Source organism: Pyxicephalus adspersus, chromosome 3, assembly GCF_032062135.1.
Source record: "Pyxicephalus adspersus chromosome 3, UCB_Pads_2.0, whole genome shotgun sequence".
Taxonomy (NCBI): Eukaryota; Metazoa; Chordata; class Amphibia; order Anura; family Pyxicephalidae; genus Pyxicephalus; species Pyxicephalus adspersus.
Window position 1 is genome coordinate 82,617,679 of NC_092860.1, and position 26,718 is coordinate 82,644,396.

The 26,718-nt window shown below is 34.7% G+C and overlaps 1 protein-coding gene across 8 annotated transcripts in view; it reads right to left on the reverse strand.

The window, feature by feature from the left end:
- The window catches only part of MAPK10 (mitogen-activated protein kinase 10), a 126,225-nt gene that overhangs the window by 20,624 nt on the left and 78,883 nt on the right, over positions 1-26,718 (reverse strand). For 6 of the 8 annotated variants that reach the window (XM_072405463.1, XM_072405468.1, XM_072405469.1 and 3 more), the window contains 5 exons: positions 23,813-23,871; positions 19,848-19,986; positions 17,801-17,966; positions 15,649-15,720; positions 1,366-1,548 (listed from right to left, as the gene is read on the reverse strand). In XM_072405463.1, coding sequence (XP_072261564.1) covers positions 1,366-1,548; positions 15,649-15,720; positions 17,801-17,966; positions 19,848-19,986; positions 23,813-23,871 — 619 coding nt within the window. Of the gene's footprint in view, positions 1-1,365; positions 1,549-8,962; positions 9,035-15,648; positions 15,721-17,800; positions 17,967-19,847; positions 19,987-23,812; positions 23,872-26,718 lie in introns of all 8 variants that reach the window. The other 2 variants (XM_072405466.1, XM_072405462.1) reach the window with 1 other exon arrangement.

The following is a 26,718-nucleotide window of genomic DNA, read 5'->3' on the forward strand; positions in this document are numbered from 1 at the left end:
TTTCTGACAAATTATTCAGTGACCAATGGAAGCTGTGAATGGGAATCAGGATAAGAATTGATTGTAGCAAAACTTATAAAGCACACAGATATGCACAGTTGCATCTCTTGAACGTTAATGACTTTGAAGACTGTAATGTCTAATATGTCTAATATGATTTGAGTAAATCCTTTAATCCAAATCTAATCTGATCTGAAACTAATATAGTCCCAGTTTAAAGGTTACTAAAAGAGATTTAAGAATTGCAGTTACACTACAAAATTTCCTAGCAGTTATCCCTACTAGGGACCCTAATAAAACATACAATAGCAAATAAATATGGTATGGTAATATATGCATTGATCAAGTTTTCCTTAAATATTACAGAGATTTTTTAGAATACTGCAATTTTTTACCACCAACTTCCCCAGTTCCTTTGAAAATCTTGGGGCTCTATTCATAAAACAAGGACTCTGATATTCCTTCAAACATTCCTTCGTGGGTATCAATTACTGCCATTAAAACAAATGCACCTGGAAGATTCCCACAAAGAAATGTTTGAGGCAATGTCAGATTCCCTGTTTTATAAATAGAGCCCTAAATCTCATTCACAAAGCTCCTAACAATATCTAGAGGAACCTTAGTTGAAAAACATTGGTCTATGTAGCATGACTTGAAGAGCTGTAACACTTAAATTCCCCATGTGATATAGCAACCTAAACCTAATACCTGAATTTCTATAGACAGTCCACTCAATAAGCACAGCAGAAAATGTTGGTATGTGTGGGAAATCCATTTGTATTAATGACAATAAGCATACAATGCCAAAATTCATACAGTATATGATAATAGTGCAAAAAGCAATGGTGTGTTACTGCCCAGAACTTGTGATACAGGTTCCCCACAACATGGGTTGTACACTGAAGGGACCACTTGTATCAAAGGGAGTAATAAACCACCTGGTGTTAGATGTCATTGGAAGGTATATATGCTCGAAAGACTGCAATAAAACAAACTTGTTCACAGTCTTCTCTGTGAAGTACACTGACTTGGCATACATATTTTAGTGTATAATCCCAGCATAGCTGCCTGCCAGGAATTATTGTCTGGCATTCAAACAGCATCAGTGTCTGAGGATAGTGAACTAGCCCTTTGAGGAGCCCTTAACATCACAATGGTTTTTTTCATGGAATAAAACCTAGCTACTTGGGTGGTATATGGGTGGAATATGAGGAGCTCACGTTTGTGATTCATTTACTTGTTTGTTGCATAAAAAGAAATTTAGACAAGGCAAAATCATTAGGTTTTACAATAAAGCATATCTGCATAAACTTACTGTCATTTTCATAAATAAAAATTCTTCTAATAACATAATATTTGACTTACCTTTGAGTTTATTATGCTCTGAATCTGCTGGAAATAGAGAATCTGGGAAAAGTTTGGGGAATGTGAGGCCTGCGTATTTGGGTCGATTTTCCACATAATTTCGTACTGTTGGTTGAAGTTTTTTCATGAATTCTGGACATGGTGTTCCCAGTTGTTCTATCACTTTGTTCCACTGGTCGATATCTAAAAAATGAATGTCAAGGAAAAACCAAACTCCCCCTTCCAATATTTTATTCATTAAAGCCTTTACAACATTGTGTTTTTCATACCAAATGTGAGGGGGCTTTTTGAAGTTGGAACCAGGGAAATCTAGTGAGGGCAAACATATGCTGGTGAAGCACATTGTAGCAAGACGATAGCACGGCGTATTACATATTACTGAATCTTTCCATAGAAATTGAAAAGCAGATTATAATTAAAGACAACGTAATGTATTTGGGTCACTTTTAAAAGCTGCACCCATCACAAAGCCATGCATAGCCATCCTTGTTATTATGGCTGCCGAAATAGTTGTAGTTGGGTTTTATGATACCTGTTAAAAAGTCGAGGGGTAGGCTTTTTAAGTGATTTTAAGCAACACCAAGTCCTACTAAACTATAGTAAATATATATTTTTAAAAGACTAACCCTGGTTTTCCATCTAATGGGTATATAACAATAATATAGCATAGTTTTTGTTCCTGAAAATAAAACGTTTTTAAAAAGTGTGTAAATCAGATTTTGTTCAGATTTAGTTAGGCTGCTATGAAAAAAAAATAATGTGTACAGGATATCCACCATAGCTATATGATTGTTTTGGAATTTAATCTTACAATGCACGCATCCATGTTAAAATAGTCTGGCTCAAAGATGAGGCAAAATTATTATTATTCAAAAAAAATGAATTATGTTTGAAAGTCAGTAACTTCCTCAATACATCTACCTTATCAGCTTGAATGTCAACCCATTTAAAGGCACTGAAATATCATTTTTAAGTCTTTATGATACATACATGTGCCAGGTGGGATGTGCAAAGTGGACACAGTGGCAAAGGTCAGAAACGGGGGAACAAATTCTCAGGAAGCAGTAAAGAAGTTAGTGTAAAACCATGTTACACAAATTGGTAGACTAAATGCAGGAAAGGTGCTAATAGAAACTAACTACATAATGTGTATAACTTATATGTCAGTGTTTAAGACCTAACCTCTACTTATATTTTCTACTTTCAGAATGGAAAAAAGTAAAAACATATATCTGTCTCTAATAGGGAGCTTTTTACTAAACACCTGTACAAATGTGATGCATAAAGCAGAAATGGAAGGCATAGCAGTCACCGGAACAGGAAGTCCCAAATAAACACCATGTAAAATACTATTTGAAATCAAAATTTTTTATACTGAAAAATTCAACTATCTTGTTTTAATGCCTTAAAGGCTCTGAGTCACTGAATAGCACCATCCATGAGTAGGTATACAAGACTGAACTATTCCCTGAAGAAGCAGTAGTAGGATACAGAGATATTTTTATGCTATTATGCAATGTGGTGAGCTGTGCTTAGCAGGCTTAATGAAATGCATGACACGTTGCATGTAATACTACTGGAAAACTGAATAATGTTTCATTGGGAAGAAATTACACATAGTAGGATACTATTAATTGTTCCTGGCTGTGACACACATATATAACTATAGGATCTTACATTAATCTTATCTTGTTAAACTGTTACTTGTGGTGGGCCTGTCCAATGGCTAGTGGGACTTCTCACCCATGAAAACAATGATACCTTAAAGCAATATATAAAGAGAGCTGGTATTGACCAGTAAACCGTGCTTTTACTATTTATTTCCTAAATAATAATATCTGACAAGTTTCCAAAACCTAAAGTGACCCCCTATAAGGTTTTAAGCGGTATTTTAACAACCACACTATAAAAAGGATATTGGGTTTCCATGTACATTGTTTGTACACTGTATGTAGGATAACTTATTTAAAAACCATCGATGTAGTAGTAGCATTACTACTATAATTTAACCTCTTTGTCCTTACTCTCACTCGGTAAGGCCTGGACAAAGCAGTGTAATCATCACACGTTAATATATAGTATTCATGTGTTGCAACTTAAAGCATTTTAATTTCAGCTGAATTTTACAAATTATTTTAATTTTAAAGTATATTTCTTTTTATAAATGTTCATTGGTGGTGCTCATAACGTAACTGCTTAATATTTCATGGCATTCTAACATATCCAAATTCATTAAATTGTCTCTGTTATTCCTGAGAGAATAAGAGATAACTATATATATTTTCTTCAGGGCAAATCCTAAGGTGTGAAAGATTTCTCTAATAACAATGAATAAAAAAGGGCAGATTATAATAGCTTTAATAGCTCATAGTCATAAAACATTTATGCCTTTGAAAAAAACAGAAACATAAGACATATGAAGACATTTAACTATCATTTTCAGGTCTTAAAACACATACTAGAGCAGCATCATAAAAATGGTCACAAATAAAATAAATCCTGAAACTATGGAGTCTATTTCTAAACATTTCCCCCCTAACTTTTTCCCAGAATTTACATATATCTTATATTGGTTTATTTGGACAAATATATGAAACATGGTTACAGGTGATTCACAAATTCTCAAAATGAATCCACTGTGACAGAAGTGTGTACATTCTGGAAAATTTAGGTGAATCTTGGGTGAAAATCTTATGTTTACTGGCTAGCAAAAAGGAATTAAATCCAGTTTCTAACATTATAACAAAAAATATTTGGTGCTAATTTTCCTGGGATCCTCTATAACTTTAATGATCCAGAGAGTAAAACAGAATTGGTGGGGTGTTAGCTGCATACCTACCTCACCCCCTTACTAGTGAACTAGTCTCAGAGGTCCTTGGGGAAGTAATTCCCTGGTGCTCCCTGTTACATTAGTACTTAAAAAAACAATACTCTGTATTAGTTCAAATATAGTAAAGAGAGGGAATTCATTTAAAATATATTTGTAGGAATAATATAAGCTTTTCTAATGACTGTTAGCTGTTAAAAACACAGCTTAACAACTATGAACATTAACTTTCATATGCAGATTTACCGGTTCTTAAATATATCCCCCTAATTACTGTATTTAATAACTTATAAACAATCTCAAAGAAAGATTTGTTTTCTTTATAAATACATTGTTATTTATTTTAGGCAAAGTGTTAATTAAATAATAGCTTTTAGCTATAAATTGTGTGCTAAAATTACATTAAAATGGAAAATTAAAAAAACTGGAGTCTTTATTAGGCTTCAACCATCTATCTCAAACAATATTTTGAAACTATACCAGCTGGGCATTTTTATACTTAACTTAAAATATACCTGTGTTTTGCTCATTTAGGGCAAAGCAACTAGTTTATCCCTCACTCACATTCATTGACAAGAAAATACTCCGTACTTACAGGTATAGCTGAGTGTGTCAATCCATCTGACACACTCCATGTTACAGACATGCCTGTAAAATCTATGATTCACAGCCTATTCAGAATATTTCTTTCCCTTCATGCAAAAAAAAAAAAAAATGAGTGTTGGCGAAGAATAAAGAAGGTAAATAAACATAAAACCTAACTTGTGCTTTAAACAGTGTGTGCAAAACACAGGTTTACTTTAAAGCAAACAGCAAATTACTAACTTTAGTACATTCTGATTCAATATTTACCACTCCTGAGCCACATTTAACTCATTGTAGAAAAAACCTAAAAGTACTATCAGCACCATAGACACTTAAAGTACTATTCCCACTATGCTGATAATCAAATGAATAGTACATTTAAATTAATTTAATTGTTATATACATCTCCTAAATGATGAATCAAGAAGCAGCAAAAAAAATGTCTCATATTACAATATTGTCAAACACTGCCTGTTTTTTTAGAACAAGTCAATTAATATATACACAATGCATTACCCTATTTTAATCCAAATACTTTGTTAACAGTATCTAACAGTATAAAAGTAAAACTATTCTGCGTATAGACGTGACTTTGATGTTAGATTGCTATGAAGGTGTATACTGAATTAAACAAGTAAGCCAACTCTTACTTGAAATCTCATACATTCCTAGGAAAATTGTGTTCTACAATGTGAACAGAAGATGGAGCTCTTAGTATTCAAGTGGACATCCTCTGTAGACAAATGCATGTGGGTGGAAGTGGTTGCCAAGGCACTCATGAATAGAATAAGATATTAACCTTGAGCACTGAAATTCTAATGATGAACTGCAGTACTTGAGCAGCAGTCTATAGCTTGTAGAGGACATTAGTTAGCAGATTAAGGTACACCTGCAGGTCTAAAATCCTCTGTCTTTATAAAAGGGATTCATTTTCCCTCTGAAAAACAGATCCATTAAACAGCTTGAGACTTCAGGTGGGTTCTAAAACTGAAAAATAGGCATAAATATATTTTAGGATGGAAAAAAGGGCTCAATAAAATGCAAAAAATCTGTATTTAAGCAAGGACTGGCATTGGTAATCCAAAATAATATCTATATACACAAACATCTGAGTCTATCTCTAGGAAGTTTGACCAATGTGTTTTAAATAATTAATTAATTTTATAATCGTTGAGGCACAAGCTTGTCTGGTTTTGGTTTCTAAAAACTATTTTTTTTTAACATGAGTCTGGTGTGTAGCTCCGAAACATAAGAATACCACTACTAAGTAAATATAATTCTAGCTTTTGCACCGGCACTCATATAAAATCTTGTATGCAGTGAAGGCCTATACTAGAAAGACACATACCAGACAACAGAATCTTGGAGGACAATAACACTTGACATCACAGATATTTAACAAGATAGGGTGGAATGTTTACTGGCAGACCTAGAAATGGTCTTGGTATTAAATAATTTATTAAAATACTATAATGAAGAAAGCCTGAATTTCAATCTATTTATTTTTTTCTCTGTACTTGCCCCATGCATTGTACTGTCTGTATGCTCCTCCCATCCCCTTTTTCTCAAAATTATTTCTCAAGCCTTGCTTTTTCTCTCTCCCTTACTCTTTCTATGCATTTATTGTACATTTCCTTTGGATATTTTAAAAAAGGCCTTCCCATTGACTTCCAGATGGGACAACATTGGACTTCCTTTGTGTTTTATTCCTGAAAAACTTTCTGGATTGCAGTTTATCCATTTGCCCCGGTTTGGGTGGTAAGAACCCTCATTTGTTAAAACCTACTTTATAGGACTGTTTCAATCTCACATTCCACCTGCATGCACTTTCAAACCTTCCACACATGCCGGCACTTAAACCTGATAAAGATTGCCAAAAAGTACCGGGATTTTGATTGTGCCTCTCCGAGAGATAAAGAGGGATAAAAAGGGGATAATGAAGTGTCTAGCACAGACTCCGGGTATAGGCTTGTGGACACAGATGATCTATCCACGTACTAGGTATCCAATTTAAATTGTTGGGAATCTGCTGAAAAGACATTTGAAGGCAGTTTAGACGAGCATGTACAGATGCTTACTACAGGTGTGCTGAAATACCTGAAAACTGCTCTAGCAGGGGTTTTCTAACATTGCTGTTGTATTGCACAGAAACTTTACTGTAACTAGAGGAGTTTAGGAAAACGTTAGATAACTGCAAAACCATCCATGTGAATAAGCCTCTAATTTCAGTTCTATATTTCCTTATAGCTTTCCAAAACTAAAAAGACACAGTGAATGTTGTAAAAATAGAACCAGCTCAACCTGACCTATCTGCTGTGAAGATAGACAAACATGTTTTTCAATGCCAGCAGACACAGCTATCCATTATCCGTAGACTACTACTGTGTCAAATCAGCAAGCAGTCATTGAAGATTGCTTCAGGCTCCACGTTTATCAATAGGGAGCACTGGCGATGTAAGTATAGGGGAATTAGCTGGGGCATACCAGGCCAAAGAAGCCTCCAGGGTTGATTTTCTGAAACCGAAGCACAGATTGCTACATAGAATGCAGCAGACTAAATATAAATCCACATTTTTTTTTGTCACTACAACATATAAAGTGTGCCTACATGTGGTAGGCACAGAGTCTCTCAAATTTTAAACACTAGGCAAGTATAAAAAAAAACACAAGTTAATGTAGTTTTAAATTTATGTGATGAGTACAGTATGCTTCTTTTCACCATGCAAACTGCTCCTTTATGTGTATATTGACTATGTATCTAGAGGTTAGCCTGCGGTTTAGTTTTACGTCTGGTACTTTAGTTTTTGTAGAACAAGAAATAATTTGTTTAGATAGATATGTAAAGTGACATTGGCCCAGGTTATTTTTTCTTTATGCTATAAGTAAACCTAAGCAGAGTAAAGAATAGTTGCTTGGAAATGTACTAAGGTGAATTTGTGCCAAGAAAAACCTGAAAATGTATTTGTGTGATTTTGTGTGTATGTATATCTATACATTTCTTTAGTTCTGTATTACTTTACAAGAGGAGCCAAAGGTTTCAAATAAGTATATGATAGCCCAGAACAGCTATAGATATCTTCTATTCTTTTAACCCCGGACATGGACTTCCAAAGCACATCACTGCTTAAAACTGACACTAAGTATAAACATTTGTAATCATTTCAAAATGTTCCACTCTAGACTTCTTATGTATTTTATTCTAATTTTGAGTGTGGAAAGTTCATCAACACCTGTACTAAGCAAAGCAATGGAGGCAGCTTTCCAAACTTCACTTTGCAATAAATGTTCTAAATAAAAGGAAGTGGACACTCTCCAACCACCTGGACCTTCAATCATCCTTTATGGGCTCTGTTGTAGAGTTGTAATTAAGCCAATCCTTGTATAAAACTCATCATAGGGAGTTTAAAGTGGTCCCTTCATTGGCTTGTATAATTTTGGTTACACATTTAGACAGGGATAATGGGGCTAGTATTAAAATTTCCCTTAACAAAATACACCTAATATATGCTATATGTACAGTGGGGCAATATAATGGTCGTGTGATCAGCACAATGCCCAGAGTGAAGAATGAGGTGAGTGGAGTCCGGTGACTGGCAGAATGCAGAAAGTGGGGCTGATTGTAATTATATTAAAAATGTAACTTAAAGGCATTTGGGAAAGCTGAGGCTGTTTTTGCATTTTTTTTTTTTCTTTACCTGTGGCTCTGAAGTGTATCTCATCAGCACTACAAATGTTCCAAAACTAAAAAAGTTACTTTCTGGTTTGGGGAGTATATAACATGACCAGAGAATGTTATTCAGCTGTAAAATACCTGAAAACACACGACATGCAGCTCCTTTGGAGCTTCCCTCTCATCAACACTTACAGGAAAACAAAATTGGTAACACAATGAAGATTGTGTCCCGAAGAAACTGCTATGTTTTGGGGCCTTAAGTGAACAGCACAATAGAAAACCTCAGTGATGTTCGTCAATATGAGAAGATACTCTAACTTTAAAATCACAAAACATCCATCATACCACTAGAATGACCTCTGCATTAGGTAGACTCTATCTAACAGACATGAAAAATAATACACAGACAATCACTCAATTACAGTGTTCCCAAAGATTCTTCAGATCTGTTCTAGTTACAGCACAAATGGAGCAGCTGGTAGTCAGCGGTACATGGAATTTAGGAAGGATACGATCAGTGCCAGGAAACAACACAGCACCTTTAATCATTTCTCCCATGATGCAACCCACTGACCACATGTCAACTGAAAACAAATAAGAAATAATGAAATGAAGAATCAGGAACAAGGCTACAAAACAATGCACATACAATATGAGAAAAAAGCAACAAAGGAATGAAGTGTTTTGGCTACATGACATTTTAAATTAATATTAAGATTTGTAAGTTGTTTTTATTGTTTTAGTTTAAATTATGTTTTTGTTTAAAATATTTCCTATTAGGTTGATCAATACTGACTTAAGAAAACAGGTTTTAACCGTTTTCTAGAATCTTGTTTTTCTTGTTTAGGAAAAATAGGAAATAGGGGTTGCTTCTCTTAGGTGAAGGCCTTAGCATAGTTTCTAGCCTCAAACCTTTTTAACATGGGGGAATATTTAAAATAACCTATTATTAACTTAAACTTAGAACTAACTTAAAATATGTCTTAGGGAACCGCTGTCAATATGGATTATGAACCCAAACCCTGGTACATTGCCTGGTGGTCAGTTGGATGAACGTCTCCTAAAATTCTTAGCCATTGGGAAGGTTGCCACCCTTACAGATAGCCAAATACATAATTGGTGTAGGTGAAACAAAGTGCACATTGCTCAGTGAACCCCTAGCAACCTCCTGAGGAACCCTAGTTGAGAATCACTGTTCTAAGCTATGTTAGTTTCCAAGAACCTAAAAACCTGAAAAGCTCTGTAGCCCAGTTATTAGGGCAAGAGGGCATAGATAACCTTTAGCAGTACAATCACACTAATAAAAACACTAACATTACCTAAAAAGAGAAATCCATCACTATACAGATGGAACAAAATGGTCCCTGTGGTGAAAGCTTCACAAGCTTTATAGTAAAATTATTGCCCAATGCTCCAATTGCATGCTATTAAATATCATTGTATTGCATCTGTTGGTGATTTGTGATAGACTGCTAAAGTTGAAAACCACTGTTTAAATAGCATTCCTATGGTAAATCTTATATTGATGATCATCTATACTCAGTGGCTCTTCACAGTGGCAAATTCATCAGGCTGTTTATTTTTAAAAATCTTGGTTTAGTAAGCCGTCCGATATAATTACATTTGCAGTATTGTTTCTATTGACTTTACAGATCCTATATAAATTTAAGTGAGAAAAGCTGAGATAGTTCATAACCGTGAGCATACTGGTAATGGGTAATGATTCATCATGCTGTGTCTACAAGGCTCAGAAAGATGTTGTGTGCAGAATGCAATTTCCATTTATTTCCGCTAATACTGAAGATAGCTACATAAGTTCTGATGCTTATCATAACCGAATTGAAATTAAATCTTGCGGAGCTGCTCCTTCTTCATATATAGAGACCTAATGCACACTGATGCTCTGTAACTGCTAAAAGTTATTATTAGGTTATTATTTATTAGGTTTGCATTTATAGTAATTACTAAAGTAAAAAAAAAAAAAAAACATTTTGTCTTCAATGATTTAGTGGACTGTACATATTTACTAAACTATTAGAAGTTTTTTACTCTGCAAAATAAATGTGATATCAGGTTAGGGGAACATTTTCCTGATGTATCATTGGGTATCACCTTAAAGCGGACTTATCACCACAAAGAGTATAACTTTACTATCTATCAGTTTAGGTAACTAATATTTGTTCAGGGGCTTTGAAGTAGCTCAGAAAGTCAGGAGAGTTTTGTGTTTCCTTGACTATACTATATTGATGGAAACTACAGGCTTTACTGATTATTCTTTTTTTTTACATAGAATTTTTTTACATAGAATTCCCCATGTTCCCATGGGGCCCCCTTAACCCCAATTTGGTAAGGATACTTTAAATAACTTAAAATTTTGCATCTGCTTTAACGTGGGTTTTCCTGACTACCCCAACTTTGATTTACAAAAAAACCTACATGCTCTAAAATTGTGTGTGTGTGTGACATGTTCCCATAAGTTACCTGACACCCTTCCCTGACAACGTTCAAGGGCTTTCCAACTGACTTGAAAAGGTGGAAGTTTTTTCAAATACACTCAAAACTGTTATAGAATGTGTCTACCAATATGCAGGTTGGACCCTTGGAAGTGTAGTAAGAGCTTCAGTGCCCAGTTTTGTGTTTTATTTCAGCACAAGTTTACTATTTTGGGGGCACTTGGGTTGACAGTTTATTTACTAAACAAATATAGGTTGTTCACCTTGAACGGGATTATTTACTTACCTTGGTGAAAAAAAGTGATGATCTGCTTACTTCTGGTCATGTGCAAGCAAAAATCCTCTGTTTTTAGATTTTTTTTAGATTTTAGATTTAATTTTTTTGGCATGTGATTGGGTATTCTTCTTGGGCAAAGTGAATTTTTTACTATACTCAGTAAGTTAAGTGAGTTTTCCCTTGCAAGATGATATTTCACCTTGCTAAATGAACAGCCTAATTGTATTTAGTAAATCAATCCCACTGTTTGTACATGTTCCAGTTTACATAGTAAAAAGTTTCCCCTCATCCTATATTGACAGAAGAGGAATATCTGGAAATGTGCAAAGTCAAAACATTTTTTTTCATGTCCCAAGGGTGGCACTTACGTTTTAATTAAAAAGCGTGAGTGAGATGGTGAATACAAACTTGTACTTGCTGTCCATGACAACCAATAAAATGTATTGTTTAAAATTTCCAGAGCTAAAACTTTATTATACTTATATTTTTAACTTATAAAATACAATCATAGCCACAGTGTGATTTTATTCTAAAACAAAAAAGGTTGATTTGGCAGCAGCAATATTCTATTCACAAAGCATTGATTAACCAATAAGTTGTGAATATTACTCACATCCACAAAATGTATTTCCCATAGAAGTAGATGAATACTGAGAACTTTACAACGTGGAATCAATATTCATGATCCAAAATCTCCCACAAGACGCAGAAATGTTCAGATTTAGGCATTGTTTAGCTCTAATTTTTAACACTGTTAGTTATATCATTAAAAAAACATAGTGTGTAATAAAGAGATTTGGGAACATTGTGGAAGTCAATCATTTTAAACTGGTATGTTTGATTATACTAATAATTATAATCTAGTGACTAGAAAAGGTCTAAGAAGTGGAATATGTAAGTTTATTACACCAACAATGAACATTTAAATGTTCCTTAAAAATCACATTCAGAAAACAGAGATACAAAACATAGTTTATTGGTAATGTCTACCCCAAACTCATTTTTTAGCACTTGTTTTGCTGACACTCTAATTTATTTCTCCTGAACACCAGCATGATTTTCCTTCTAATTTCCTAATTCCTTTAACATTGGTTCTAATGTGTGGTTTAACTTTAGACCTAGTAAAGGACTGATTCTCCCCCTTCCCATGTACAGGTAATAGAGAAGAGTGTCTAATATATCTCTCTGAAATTTCCAAGGCGAGTTGTCTTGAATATTTCTTAAGACAGATAAGTATGGTGGGTGCTTCAAACTGTTGTCCTTTATTTAAAACTAAATAAAAATCTTTGGATCAATGTAACCTTCAATGATACTAATGACCTAATAAATATGTAACTGATGGGGGTAAGTAACGTTTTTTGTTTTGACTATAGCAGCCAAGTACAGTTCACAAACTTTGTTTCAGAGCAAGTTGGATAGCAAAATGAAACTATATCCTGAACACTATAAACAATTTATTTTTTTATGTCCACTTTTCATTAGGGCTCCTTGAATCTACAGTTTTGAAGCAATGGGGCACATATCTACAGCAATGCAATGGTGAGCTGTGGCCCTATTTACCAATTAGGATTCTACCTATCGCAATTATGAACCACAGACATCTACATTTTTCAGTAGGAAAAAAAACACTGTTCTAGCCTACCAATTTTGTTTTAAAAAATAGCCTTTTTGTTTACCTAAGGATAATCTGAGCAATCACAACTCAAAATGTCTTACAGGTCATTAGCATTTCTAAAACAAAAAATACATGACAACCTATTTTGCATTACATGCTTTACAGTTTAAAATGAAATAGAAATTGGAATGTCTTGATGATGGTTAAATTATAGCATTAAAAGGAAAACAAGATGAGAGAAACGGCCTTACAATTTCAGAGTGGAATTTAGAATCAAATGCAAAATAGAACACAAAGCTAAGCCAAGCTGCAAACATCAATGTGAATAACAAAATATAGAATCAGCAAAGCCATGAGGCCTCCAAAATATGGCATTACTTTTACTGCTGTTATCAAAGTTTTAATTTTGCAATGGGAATTTGCAAGCATGTCAAAAATAAAACCAATACAAAAACGAAGGACCACCCAAAGTAAAAGAAGCAGTGAATGTAGAGGTGTAATGAGACCTGGAAAGATTAACATTAGGTGTAATTCTATAGACTGGTGAGTTTTTGTTTCCTTTAGGTAATTAGCTACTAAGACTTATACATACCTTCCAACCTAGCGCTCTTTGACTGTGACTATTACAGGAAAACTAATGAAGCTAGAAGGCTGTAGAATGATTGAGACTCTGAGAATGAACAGTGGAAATGCTTTCTGAAACCTGCTGAAGAAGAAAATGTTAGAAAGTAACACTATTCATCTAGTACACACTCACTATAAAAGATGTACAGCCGAGTCACTCTCTAGTTGCAAAGCCATTCAAATTTCAAAATTCACACTCCCTAAGAGTGCAAATGTTTTCTTTATAAAAAAGGGAGTCTCATGATTGTATTACTCAAGAAAGGAATGTTATGGTAATTTAACAGCATACTGAGCCCAGGGAGCCCCTGTACCAGCAAAGCCAAATACTGAATCAATACATATACTATGGAAAAACACAATAACATGTGTTACATTTACTAACTTACAGCCAGAGGTTAGAAAAATAATGTCATTACTGACAGATAAAAAATACATAAGCCTGTTAATACTGCTGTATGCTGGGCTTATTCAACCAGTACATCATGTTTGGGAGAAACCACTGCTGTCCCACTAACTAGGTAGGTGACATTTAAGGTTAATGCACAATATTTACCACTTAGTAAAGTGTTAAGAGTTTTATATAAACAAGAGAAGTTATACACATATATGTCAATGTTATTAGTGCGGAGGTAATAGTTACTGGGACTGTTATGTGTCAAAGTGTTTGTAAAGTCAAAACATTTCTTTTTAGCTTTGGAGAGAATAAAGCTCTTTATTTTAGGATTTCAACTAGTGTTCTCCATATAAAGCAATAAAACCTTAAGAGGTCTTCCCCGCCCTATCCAAAACACAAAAAATGTTTTGCCTTTACATATACTTTAGGACAATTAGTACATCATAAGAAATAAGGATAAGAAATGATGGTTTGAAGATGTCAGTGAAATTCTACATTTGTACATTTGCACCAACAAAATGTGTTAAATAGTTGTAGGGTTAGTATAAAAGGTGTTAAAATGAAATTATAATCTCTCCCTACTTTTACATTTTAAATTAAAGTAAAAAGTACTCCTTTCTCTCTCTATGGCCCATATTTATGTTTTTCATTTTACCCTGCAATACAGATGGAAGCAAATAACAGGAAACTGGAAGCCAGTGACTAAAAAGTTGTAGTCATCTAGTTCCATCTCATATGATAGGTTCTATTTTGTGCAGAAGGCAGCAGCTGATTGACTCTTAAAAAAGGTAATCGTTCTGAGACATCAGTGTCACAAGCTGAAACCACAGCATTGTGGAATCTCAATGTTTTGGTAAAGAGATGGGAAGCACCTCTTACCCATTTCACAGTGTTGCAACCTAGTTTATAGTGGCAGGTTTGTAACCAGAATAGCATGCTCAAGTCCCCACCATGGATCATAAAGGAATTTGCCATTATTCATCAATGTTCCTAATTAGGAACGTCAATGTATTTCATTAAAAATAGTTTGTTATAGCTTTAAAGGTTATTAGTAACTATTTTATATATCTAAGTTTGTTTAGACACATTAACATACACAAACATTGACTTTGCACTAGATACTTATTCAATGGAGTTCCTACCCCAAAGCACTAATTCTTTTGTAGAAGTGCAGTGATCCATTGAAATCAATCAGAATTCACACTAAGGAAATCAAATCCATACATGAATATAAATATTTCTAAAGCGCTTATGGCTACTGGCCTTCTTTTCCTTTTAGTTGTGAATTGGTTATAAACAATTCTTTGAGATGCTAATTTCAAAATTAAGAAATGTTCTAATTATATACTAGTTCTGGAAAAAAACCTAATTTAAAGATAACGTAGTTAAAATGTTCTACAAATCTGATGACACACTATTTTTAACATCTAAATTATGCAAAGGGACAATCCTTTGCACAACAAAATGCTATAAGGAATCATAAAATAGGCAATATTAGCCTATAATACAATATATATACTCATCCTAGACATGCTAGTGATAGTTAAAATTTCGATAAATATAAATAGGGGAAAACCTCAGCAAAGATATTTTTAGGTTCTAGGTTATATTGGATTTAAAATCTATATTTCTACTACCTACGTCGGCACACAATCTACATACTGCGAAGTATGTACTAGCAAAGATGAAGCTTTCTTATTACAATAAATTATTATTCAGCAGAGTTAGTATACAGAGACAAAAAATATGGTGGTTAATTATCAGACAAGTAAGCTAGATAAGTTGGAAGGTATGTTTCTGTGAATAAACTGAAGTTCCGAAATAGACAAGGATACAGTCCCTTCCTGGAAAGAGGATCTTGTGGCGAACCATTTCTCCCATAATGCATCCCACAGACCAAATATCCACTAGAAGTGCAGAATCAAGGCCATTAAGACGTTGAAAGAGGAAAAAAAAGCAAGGTTAGCAAGGTAGGTCAATATCTGAAGCATGGAGGGGAAGAAGCAGATTACATGGCATAAATACATGTTATCCCCACCCCCACAAGTCAGTACAAATGCAAAAATATATTTAGGAACATTTATGAAAATTGGCTTAGTAAATATGTCATAACCCATACCAGCCAATCAGAATTCAAAAACACTGCAAAAAACTGAATGTGATTGATTACTATGGGTTTATGAGTCATCACCAAAGTATCAATTTTCATAAGCATTTTCCGTTTGTTTTAATCAAAATAAACAGGCATATGATAGCAGCAAAACAGCAGCTTAAGGCTGGGTCTACACGGACGTTTTTTAAAAACACATGTAAACGTTCCTATTGCATTTATATGCGTTTTTATGCACTTCTATTAGCGTTTTAAAGCTTGCCTTTAAAACACTGGAAAACACCTATGCTGCGGTTTCCCGCGTTTTTAACGCATTTGTATTAAGTGCTCATAAATGCGGGAAAATGTCTCATTGAAGTCAACAGAAGCATTTAACTGCGTTTTTGGGCGTTTTCCAGCTTTAACCCATCGTTTTAATTTTTAAACGTTGCAAGCAATTTTAAGATAAAGCTTATAAACGTGCCTGAAGGAAACGTCCCGCTGTAGATTAGCCCATTGGAATGCATGGGGATTTCAAACATGGGCTTTAAAAGCCTCAGGTTAAACGCTAGGGAAAACGTCCATGTAGACTAAGCCTAAAAAAGAAAATGATTTTGTTAACAAAATACCCCTTTTAGCAAATAGGTGAGCAGATTTTAAATGCCACCTTGCAATTGTACAGATGGGGATAAGTCAGAACTAAGAATGAAAAGACTGAAGATGACAGTCAGAAAATAAGCAATAAAGTGCTAATTGATGGATGTGAAGAGGGGATCCTAATAAGGACATGCCATTTTCTAAATGTATATATAATGAATGTGATTAGACTAAAATAAATATGTGATGATGGAGAAGAGGAATAGCTTTATTTCAGTCTCATTAAAGTATTTTCATTATTGCTTATTACAGCAAAAAAGGAGAAACATAAATATATAAAGGAAAAATATAATGATGTAAAAAAATGCACGGCATGCCTTTAGGTGCATGAAAATAGTAAAGGTAGAAAAAAGTGCAATAGGTCAGTCTGGTTATTCAAAGAAAGTTTACAAAAACTGCTAAACTAATTATGCTTAATGGTATTGCTAAAACTTCATAGCCATATTTATGTTTGTGCTGCCTACATGGAAATATGCGGAAGGTATACAGTATTTGAAGGACACCTTCATTAGAGGTGAAGTACTATAAGAAGACAACTGGAAGCTAGTAAAATACAAGGTGGTTTTCTTTAAATTATATGACATTTAAAACAAAAAAGAGCAGATGAATCATGCTTGACACATAGCTGTCATTATGATAGTGCTCTACAGTTTGGCATTCAGTAGAAATGATGTTCTGCCATATTTACTTATACATTCACTGCTTAATCACATCCCATTTATAATAACAGTCAGATGTTATTACAATCCTTTAGTCCAGATTGCCACAATACTGTGCTATTTTTGCAATATGCAGTACATAGTTGAGTCTTTTTGTATAACATAAAAGAGTTCCTATACCCACAACAATTTTTTAGGGCCCTATATAATAGTAGATTGTAAGGACCAAAGATGATATGTTAAAGGAAGTGCGCAACCAGCAACCAATTTTCACTTTTGGATACTTGCTGATTAACTACTTTACTGTATATGTTGTTCTGTACTCTTCTCAAACAAGCCCAAAGCCACACACTTACCAATAAAATATCTGTACAGTGATAAAATATTTGTACAGTTTCCTTTAGATTTACCAGCAAATATGTAGTGTAAGCAGCTGCCTATATTACATGCATTTGTAATTCTGTTATTCTGATTCACCATGTTCTCCTCTTGACCAAATAGCTTAAAATATCAGGGGAATCACTGTCTTGCAATATTTTCATAATAAATATACCAACAGACTGTGTCTAAGGCACAGCCTACCATTTTCCTTGTATCCCATTCCAAGAATGACCTCCGGTGCTCTGTAATAGCGTGTTACTACATAGGGAGTCATCATGAAGCTAGTGCCAGCCGTCCTTGCCAATCCAAAATCGAGAATCTTCAACGTGCAATCTGACTTCACAACTATATTACTTGGTTTTAAATCCTGTTTGGGAAATGACAGTGCATTAGTGTATTTCCTGAGTTGTGCTATATTTGGAAATATACATTAAACACTCATACACTGTTCACATCTATGCAGCAAATGTCACACTTTTCATTGTGCCCATACACTGTAATATTTAAGGCTGAACTATACTTATGGTATCCAGGATACCATACTTAAAGCGGACCTAAACGTAACTTTTTTTACTTTACAGAAAGGAGATGGACAATACTGATGTATAAAGAATAAATTGTATTGATTTTCTTAAATTAAATTTAAAAAAAAAAAAGGGGTTTAGCACTGCAGCAATCAAAACTGAATAGGAGAGCATAGCCTCCCAGGATACCTACGTCACGCACCCCGGGAGGCTCTTGGCTGCTCCTTCTGCACATACCCGACAAGATGCTTTAGCCCCGTCATCACAATTGTCCCTGGAAAAGTTTTCAGGTTTTTATATTTTCCTTTATTTAAAGAACTTACTGTTGTTCACTAGCTGCCATATATAACCCATCCCATTATTCACAGATGCCACTGTAAACTGTTTTGCTGATAAGAATACATGTGCGCTCTCTGTGAATGTATTACCTTCAAGTGGCAGAAATTCTGTAAATATTGACACTTTGCAATACGCTGCTCACCTCCACAAAAAAGGAAAATGCATTGGTCCAGGGTAGCAACTCTGTACCACAATATAGTACTAGAGAAAGGAGGCTATCTACACATGTCAGATGATCCTGGTCCGATTCTCGTCTCAGGGCTAGTATCGGACAAAAATGTGTACAGCGCCTGTCTGACTGCGGTTATGGATCCGTCTAGGCGGATCCACGAACAACGAAAGACTAATGACCACAATGCAAAGGGGAGAGAGCGTAGCAGGGTGACGCACGCTCGTTCCCCCCCTCCATAGAGCAGAACGGCGCTCATTCATACAACTTTCAGTCTTTTGTTGTTGGGAAGGATCTTCAAAGATACTATCCAATGACAAAAATCAAACGTGTGTACATAGCCTTATTATCTAAGGCGAAAAACAGAAATATGCAATTTTGATAGTGGCTACAGTTCAGCTTTAATGAAGAACAGCCACAAGCCCATAAAACAACTTTACCACCTTTTCTGAAGTATGAGCAACAGGGGTTATAACTGAAAATTTTAGCTGACGATTACCATTATTGTGGTTATGTATACGATAAAGTAAAGCAGAGTTCTCTAAAAAGTGAGCAAGAACTGTGGTCACATGACCAAGTATAATTTTACTGATCCTACTCTTAATAACACGTTTTGTAAATGCTTTGCATTTTTGGTGCAGACAGGGGAACTGGTAAATCTGATGATTATAATTCTCAATATATATATATATATATATATATATATATATATATATATATATATATATATATATATATATATATAAACTACCAGCTCACCAACTTCCAGTATCAAACAAAATCCTTTCCTGGAGTTTCATAGCTAGTACAACTAAAGTAACAATTCATGAACTCAAACCCCCCTATATCAAGGTATAGGTTGTTTCTGTATCTATTCATTGATAGAGAATGCTTGCTATAGAACTGCAGTAAATCAATTTCCCTTGATACTGGAGTTTGGTCTACTTGCTACTTGTTCTGAGTTTTGATTGTTCACCATTTGCAGTGCACCCAAATTGGTGTCAAAGTGTATTCAGTATTTCGTAGGAATACAAGTTTAACTTTTGCACCTAAATATACTAGCATTGGTGATAATATATAAAACAGTTCTTTATTAATTAAAGCCTTAGATTGTCATTTTAGATATTGTGCAATATAAGTTTATATAACACACTTTTCACAATAAAAAAAGCAATTTGATCACTTGTCCATATCACAGGATATTGGTATTACTAACCCTGTGTATAATTCCAGCAGAGTGAAGATGCTTAATGCCACATAACATCTGATACAACAAATAAGACATCCTTTCATGATCCAGTTCCATCTGAATCACCTGACATAAATTGGCATCCATCAGTTCCATTACTAGATACCTGTAAAGAAAAAATTCAAAAAGATAAAAGTTAAAACCGATATGAATGCAGAGCTCATTCCCAACCCAAAATAAAAAATATCGTTTTGTAGTCACAATGTTTTATGTTGGATTCCAACACAATCAATAACAAGATCTTACATCTTCAGCTTTAGATACAGAGATTATCAAGAATGTTTGAAAAGCTTTGTGAGATATTCAAAGTAGAATCCAGCAAAAAGAGCCATTTGAGTAGCTTATCGCAAAGCAAAAACCATATTACTTTAGTTTTTTAATAAATTTGAAGGGCTGTCTGGTTTTTAATACTTAGAAAAATAACAATAACATAAAGGCTAATATAGCCATTGTAATCAAGTAAACATTTTTTATTATGCAATCAATTTACAGCAAGCCCTAATCACTTGAAAAAGATTTGCTGTGGAGCACCTGCTTAATAATTCTTACTTCAAATAGGCCTTATACGGAACAATTCAACCAGCCTATATATGTAATGTCATGAAAATGCCCCAATGTTTGACATATACGAGTCGGTACTGAGAAGTTCCTGGCTTTGCCCAAAAAGAAGAGAGCCAGAGTTATGAAATAACACATTTATTCATACTTATTCCCCCCCTGAGACTGATGCACTTGCTACAGCATAATTGCAGCTTTTACAGACCGTACAAATAAAGTCCTTTGGGTGGGCCGCAAACCAGCTCTCAGCAGCATCTTTGACGTTACAAATGTCCTCAAAACGTTGCCCCTTCAGGTGTTTCTTCAAATTTAGGATTATATAATAGTCCGAAGGGGCCAGGTCAGGTGAGTAGGGGGGATGGTGGACCAATTGGAAACCCAGGGTGTTCAATTTGGCAGCCACAACGTTAGACCTGTGCGCAGGTGCATTGTCCTGCAGAAAAAGGATCCCTTTGGTCAACTTTCCACGGTGTTTCCTCTTAATTGCCTCCTTCAGCTGGTCCAGGAGGTTAGCATAATAATGTCCAGTGATACTAGAACTCTGAGGTAGGTAGACCACCAACAATACCGTGTTTGTCCGAGAAAACGGACGCCATTACTTTTTTGTCCAATTTCTGGGTTTGGAACTTCTTCAGCCAGGGGGACCCAAAATACGCAAAACGGCTTTGGATACTTCAACTCGTTCCTTCTTGTGATCACTGTTCAAACATTTCGGCAACCACTTCGCTGAAACCTTGCACATGTCTAGGATAGTGGTGATACCAAGCCCAACACGCTCCCGTGAGATGTAAAGTATCTGGGCTTTCTTTTTTGCGGATATTTGCCAGTCCTCAATTATCAGCTCATGGACAGCATTGCAGGTTGCCGGGTCAGTTGAGGTTGGGAGGCGCCCACTGCCGGGCTCATCTTCAACAGTGAAATGATAGTGCTGTAGGAAGGACACTTCTCCCCCAGTGTTAGTGGGATCTCAGTGTGAATGTCCTTTGCTGACTTTCCCTGGAAAAACAAAAACTTTATGACGGCCCGTAACTCCAACGGCGTGAAACTTGCTTGTGCCTCTGCCATCACCAGCTGCTCATTAAAAGAAAAAACAGTTTTAAGAATCGCAAAGACCTGATATTTGCACAATTATATACTTATAAGTTATTAGGCTGTCATATGCCCCCACACTCATTTTTCAATTTCATCTGGAAGGGGGCAAAGCCAGGAACTTCTCAGCACCCCCTCCTATGTACAGTGAGGGTTTTACTTTCAAGGAACATTATTACGTACAAAGACACGTCTGTTTTTATGGTCTGAGTAATGTGTGGCATATTTTAAGTTTAAATGGACTATTTTAAAATGCTTAAACACCCATGGCAGGTAAAGAGGTAGAATATAACACAATGCCTATAAACGTCAAAAATGCACATAAACCATCACAAGTTTTAAAAAGCCCTATTCATTTGAATTGTGTTTTGTTTAAATAAATTACGCATTTATGAATGTTGGTAGGTGTTTTCATGTATTGTTAAACCTTTTTTTGTTTATGGGTGTTTTAACACTGTCCAAATGCTGTAAGGTGTGACTTCTTTACATCTCAAAAACACTATGGTATGCAATGAAACATTAAATTAATTCAAATTTCAAACATGGGCTTTTAAACTCTGAATTTTAAAGATGGACAAATGATCCATGTAAACTTAGCCTGACTGGGCAATATAAACATTGTCACTTAGGCTGCATAAATGATGATGTTCTGATCGTATTTTTTTATGAGCCGGTATTGATATCTCTCTTTAATATCCTTGATTGTTAGATAAATTATCTGGTTGAAATATTGTTCTGTATAAATAATATCTTATGTATGCTGATTATTGTTGCAGCGGCATTTTATCTAATAGATTAAGTTTAATTGATACATCCTACCAGGTCATTATTACCTGCAGGTCCAGATCATTTTAAGTATTTTTTATATATCATACTTTAATATTTTATTTTTGCATAATGAAAAAAGTGTATTCTTGATTGGCCACTGTATCAGCCTGGTCTGGTGTTGCTTGCTGGTGCCCAAAATCAAGGGGAAATCATGTTACCATTCCAAATCTCACTAAGTATTTTGAGGCATAGGCCTCCAGTTAAGTAACTCATATTTGTGGAGTAGAAAATATTTGTGGGGTGGGATTGGTGGTATTTGGGCATGGTGTTTTTTTTTTTTTTTTTGGTTTGGGCTGGTTATAATGAGGTGTTTGATGGTTTTTATAGCTGTCTTTGTCTTCTTGTGGCAGTGGTGCGCATTTCTTTCATTTTATGTTTCAGCATTGCAGGGAGAGCAATTGATATACTCAATCTGAACACAGACAGTAACTTCACACAGATATTCCAAACATTTCCTAATCTGTCTAAAACGAGACTTAAAAAAGAATAATAATAAAATAAAATTTTTGACCCATATGATAAAGAAATATTTATTATATGTTTTATATTTATATGCAATGTTAGGATTCCTTATATAATTTAGGTTTGTTTAATAAAAAAAAATGTACAAGAAAATATTATAAAAATGGTCGTTCTTTGGGCCCTTGGAATGTCTTGTTAGGCAGGAGGATAGTTCGGTCTTATTAGTAAGGCATTTTGGTACTTTGAAGGACAGTCAATGGATAAGTTGTTCCCAGATAACCGGAAGATACCAGAGTCTCCTATGATTTCTTGTAATGTTTCTGTAATTATTAAAGTGCAGTTTGTGCAAAGTGATTGACAATACTGTAGGTCATATGTTTATGTTTGGGAGCCTCTACAAGGCAAACTTTTAGCCTAAATAAGCCTTCAATATGGCTATCAAATTAGATCTTCTATACCATACAATAGGGGGTGCAGAGCATGTTAATCTTTTGCTTTTCTGTCTATACCCTTTTACTTTTTAACTTTTCTATCTAAATACATTTTCAAACTTTTTTTCTGAGCATTTTGTTTCTTATCATACAGGATTTTGTTTCTTATCATACAGCAAACATACATACCAGCAGCAGATAATGGCCTGCTCCATAAAGGTAGTAAGACCAGCATTATTTTGGAATTGTCTCAAACCACTAAAGTACAGTGTTGTTCTTGCAATAACTAAACAGTGATAAAAAGATAATATATTCTAACTAGCACAGCTTACACTTTCTGCAAAATCCATGACAAATAAACCTGTCTAATGTCTATTAATTTTTATCTATTCTTGTATTCTTAGTGGTGAATAATAAACTATTCTGAAGAAGGTATATCTCCCATTTCAGACCTCCTGGAAGTACAGCTGTACCCTGCAGTCAATACTGTCTTGAGTTTATCTAATAAATAAAGGTACATTCTCCACCTCTGAAGATTGTCTTAATTTAATCAGTATTACTTACACATCCTGGAACTCCTCAAGGGACTTCTGTGGTGTAAAGACATTTAATAAACTGATAATCTAAAAGAAAAAGGGAAACAAAGACAGGATTAGGATGTAAAGACAGGATCAGATGTAAAATGCAATTATAGTTTAATTTACAAAATCATTAAGCAAATGAAAGTTAGGTAACAACTTGCTGCAGTCTTATTGAAGAGAAGACATTGCAGCAAAGATAATTCTGGAATACAGTGATCAGAGGGCACTTGGCCATGCAGTTATAACTCCTGCATTATATTTTTTTTGTAGAAAATGATCTTCCAGCACCACCTTATTTATCATGGTAAGCAATCCAATTGTTCCATATATTGAAAACACCTATTTCTATCTCTCTTGTGAGTCTGGTGTTGCTTGCTGGTGCCCAAAGACAAAGGGATATCATCATACTTGTTATTATATTTACACCTCCCTTATTGTTCTGTTTGTATTTAAAAGGTTTTATTTGAAACACACTATAGGGTTGATTGAAGAAAGAATTTAAAGGATGCTCACTTAGGCTACGTACACACGTGCAATAATTATCATTGGAGATCGAACGATTACCGACCAATCAACGATTATTAGCGACTATTTTGAATGATCGTTCAAATATAATCCACTAATAATGTACACACACTAGATATGATCGTTTGATTGATGCAGGAAGTGACGTTTACTAGAGAAAGTGTACCGCAGAACCATCCACAATTACTGAACGACCGTACACACAATAGATAGTGAACAATCGTTGCTCGATCTGCCGGGATGGTGGCTCGTTTCCAGCGACATTGCTTCTTCATGGACGTCGTTGCCCAGTCGTTGTTCATTTTTTTTGTTAACGATTATCAGATGAATGGTTGTTAATAGTTTGTTTCCGACGATAATTATTGCACATGTGTACGTAGCCTTAGAAAAGTGGATTTATACTTTGCAAGACGAGGTTTACTTATTTTAGTGAATGAGTTAAAGCTGTGCTGACTTATATCACCAAATGTTATGCCTAAATCCTGTTTTGTATTTCCTTGCGCTTAGTAAGGTTTTCATCGCAAATTTATTTTCACTGTTTTTACTCAGCTAAGTGACAATTACCTTTCAAGGTGAAGATTTACAGAACCCTTTCTAAAGCTCGAACCTAGTCCCTCCTATGAATTGGAGGCATGAAACTGTACTAGTACTAATGTTCAAAATAGTTATTCCTTTCTGGATTCACTTGAGGGGGGGATAACCTGGCTAAAGTGGGAATAAAAATGACATGAGGGCTGTGTACACTGCATATATATACTGAATAAAATCATGGATAGCATCAAAACAAATTTGTTAATCATGAGGAAGCAGCAAAAGCATAAAATGTATTGATGTTCCTAGCAATGCAAAAGTCAGTATCTGTTTCTTATGAGATACATAGAGAAATTGGTATTTATGAACATGAAAGAAATCTGTTCTGATATTAAAATTGCAACATATACTTACAAATGGGTTCAGACAGTCCAGATATTATGCAAAAATGCAAAACAACTCATGATTATTTAGTTTAAGTAATTCTTATAATTTCCATTCAATTATAATATATCATGTAATAAATATATTTTATCTTAAAATATTGTGGGTTCTACCATGCTTAAGTTCTTTGATCTAAATTTTCAATTGATGATTGGATGAGGATACTGCTAACACATTGTTTAGAAGTGCCATCATCTGACCACAACTGTGCCCCTACCAATGTTCTCTATCAGCGGATTTTTATTTAAATATGGTAATCTGCATTTTTCACTGCTTTGACCAATCTTACAGCATTGTCTTGTCAGAAATGCCACCATTATCATATTGTTCACTTTTGTGTCAAGTTTTGCAAAATGACATACCTTTCCCACCAAACCTTACAATTAAATTAAACAAGACTAAGAACATAGTCTAGTAAGGTATGTGATACATCATTAGTGACTGGTATCTTCTCTACATTTACAAACACACCCCCATATCTATCCATTAGTTGACTGAGAATTCATTTACCAGTCAACAGTTCAACACAACTTAATAATGGGTTCATTATGTGGAAGCTGGAGCTGTTTCAAATGATTTGTTGAACACAAGATAGGCAATATCCATAGCACCACCCTGATATAAAAAAAAAAAAACATTTGTGGTACAGTCAAAAAAAGTCATAAAAATTTTAATGACTGATTAAGGTCCATCCTTTAACACCACGGAAAGCAAAACAAACTATAAAGTAGAAAAAAAAACCCAGAAGGATTAGATCCAAAATGGGAAAAAAACGTTGTGATGGAACTGAACAGAAATTGATACAATGACAAAGACAAATCTCAGATTTTTTACATAAATCTGTCTCTGCACAACCTTCTAATTGTAAAAATGTCCTTTAAAGAGTATTATCATCTAAAATTATTATTACCCCAGAAAAAAGTTTGAGCTAAGCTAGGCATAGACAAATCATTACATACTTTTCACTGGGAAACAATAAAAATTGTCCATGAGAACAAATGGGGTCACAAACCAAAGCAAAGTTTAACTTCTTTCCACTCTATCCAAAAATAAATACATGTATTGGATGAAGTATGGTTTTAAAAGAAAATTTCTAAAACAATGTTAGGATGCAAGCTGCCTTCAGATAAGTGTTGCTTTTAAAATATGGCTTTTATAAATAAACAAGGGTCCACTGTTTTAAAGTAGCGGCTGCCTCTTTTGTACATTTAAGTGCTCCAAAATATACTTAGTCTTGCCCACCAAGAGGTTTGCATGGTTCAGCTTTAGCCAAAGCATTATATCAAGGGTCGGAAAACTTTTATGGCAACTAGGACATTTCAGGGGTGGACGGGAGCACACTAGGCCGGACTCTGAGTCCCACCCTAATGGCTCCGCCCACAACCAGAG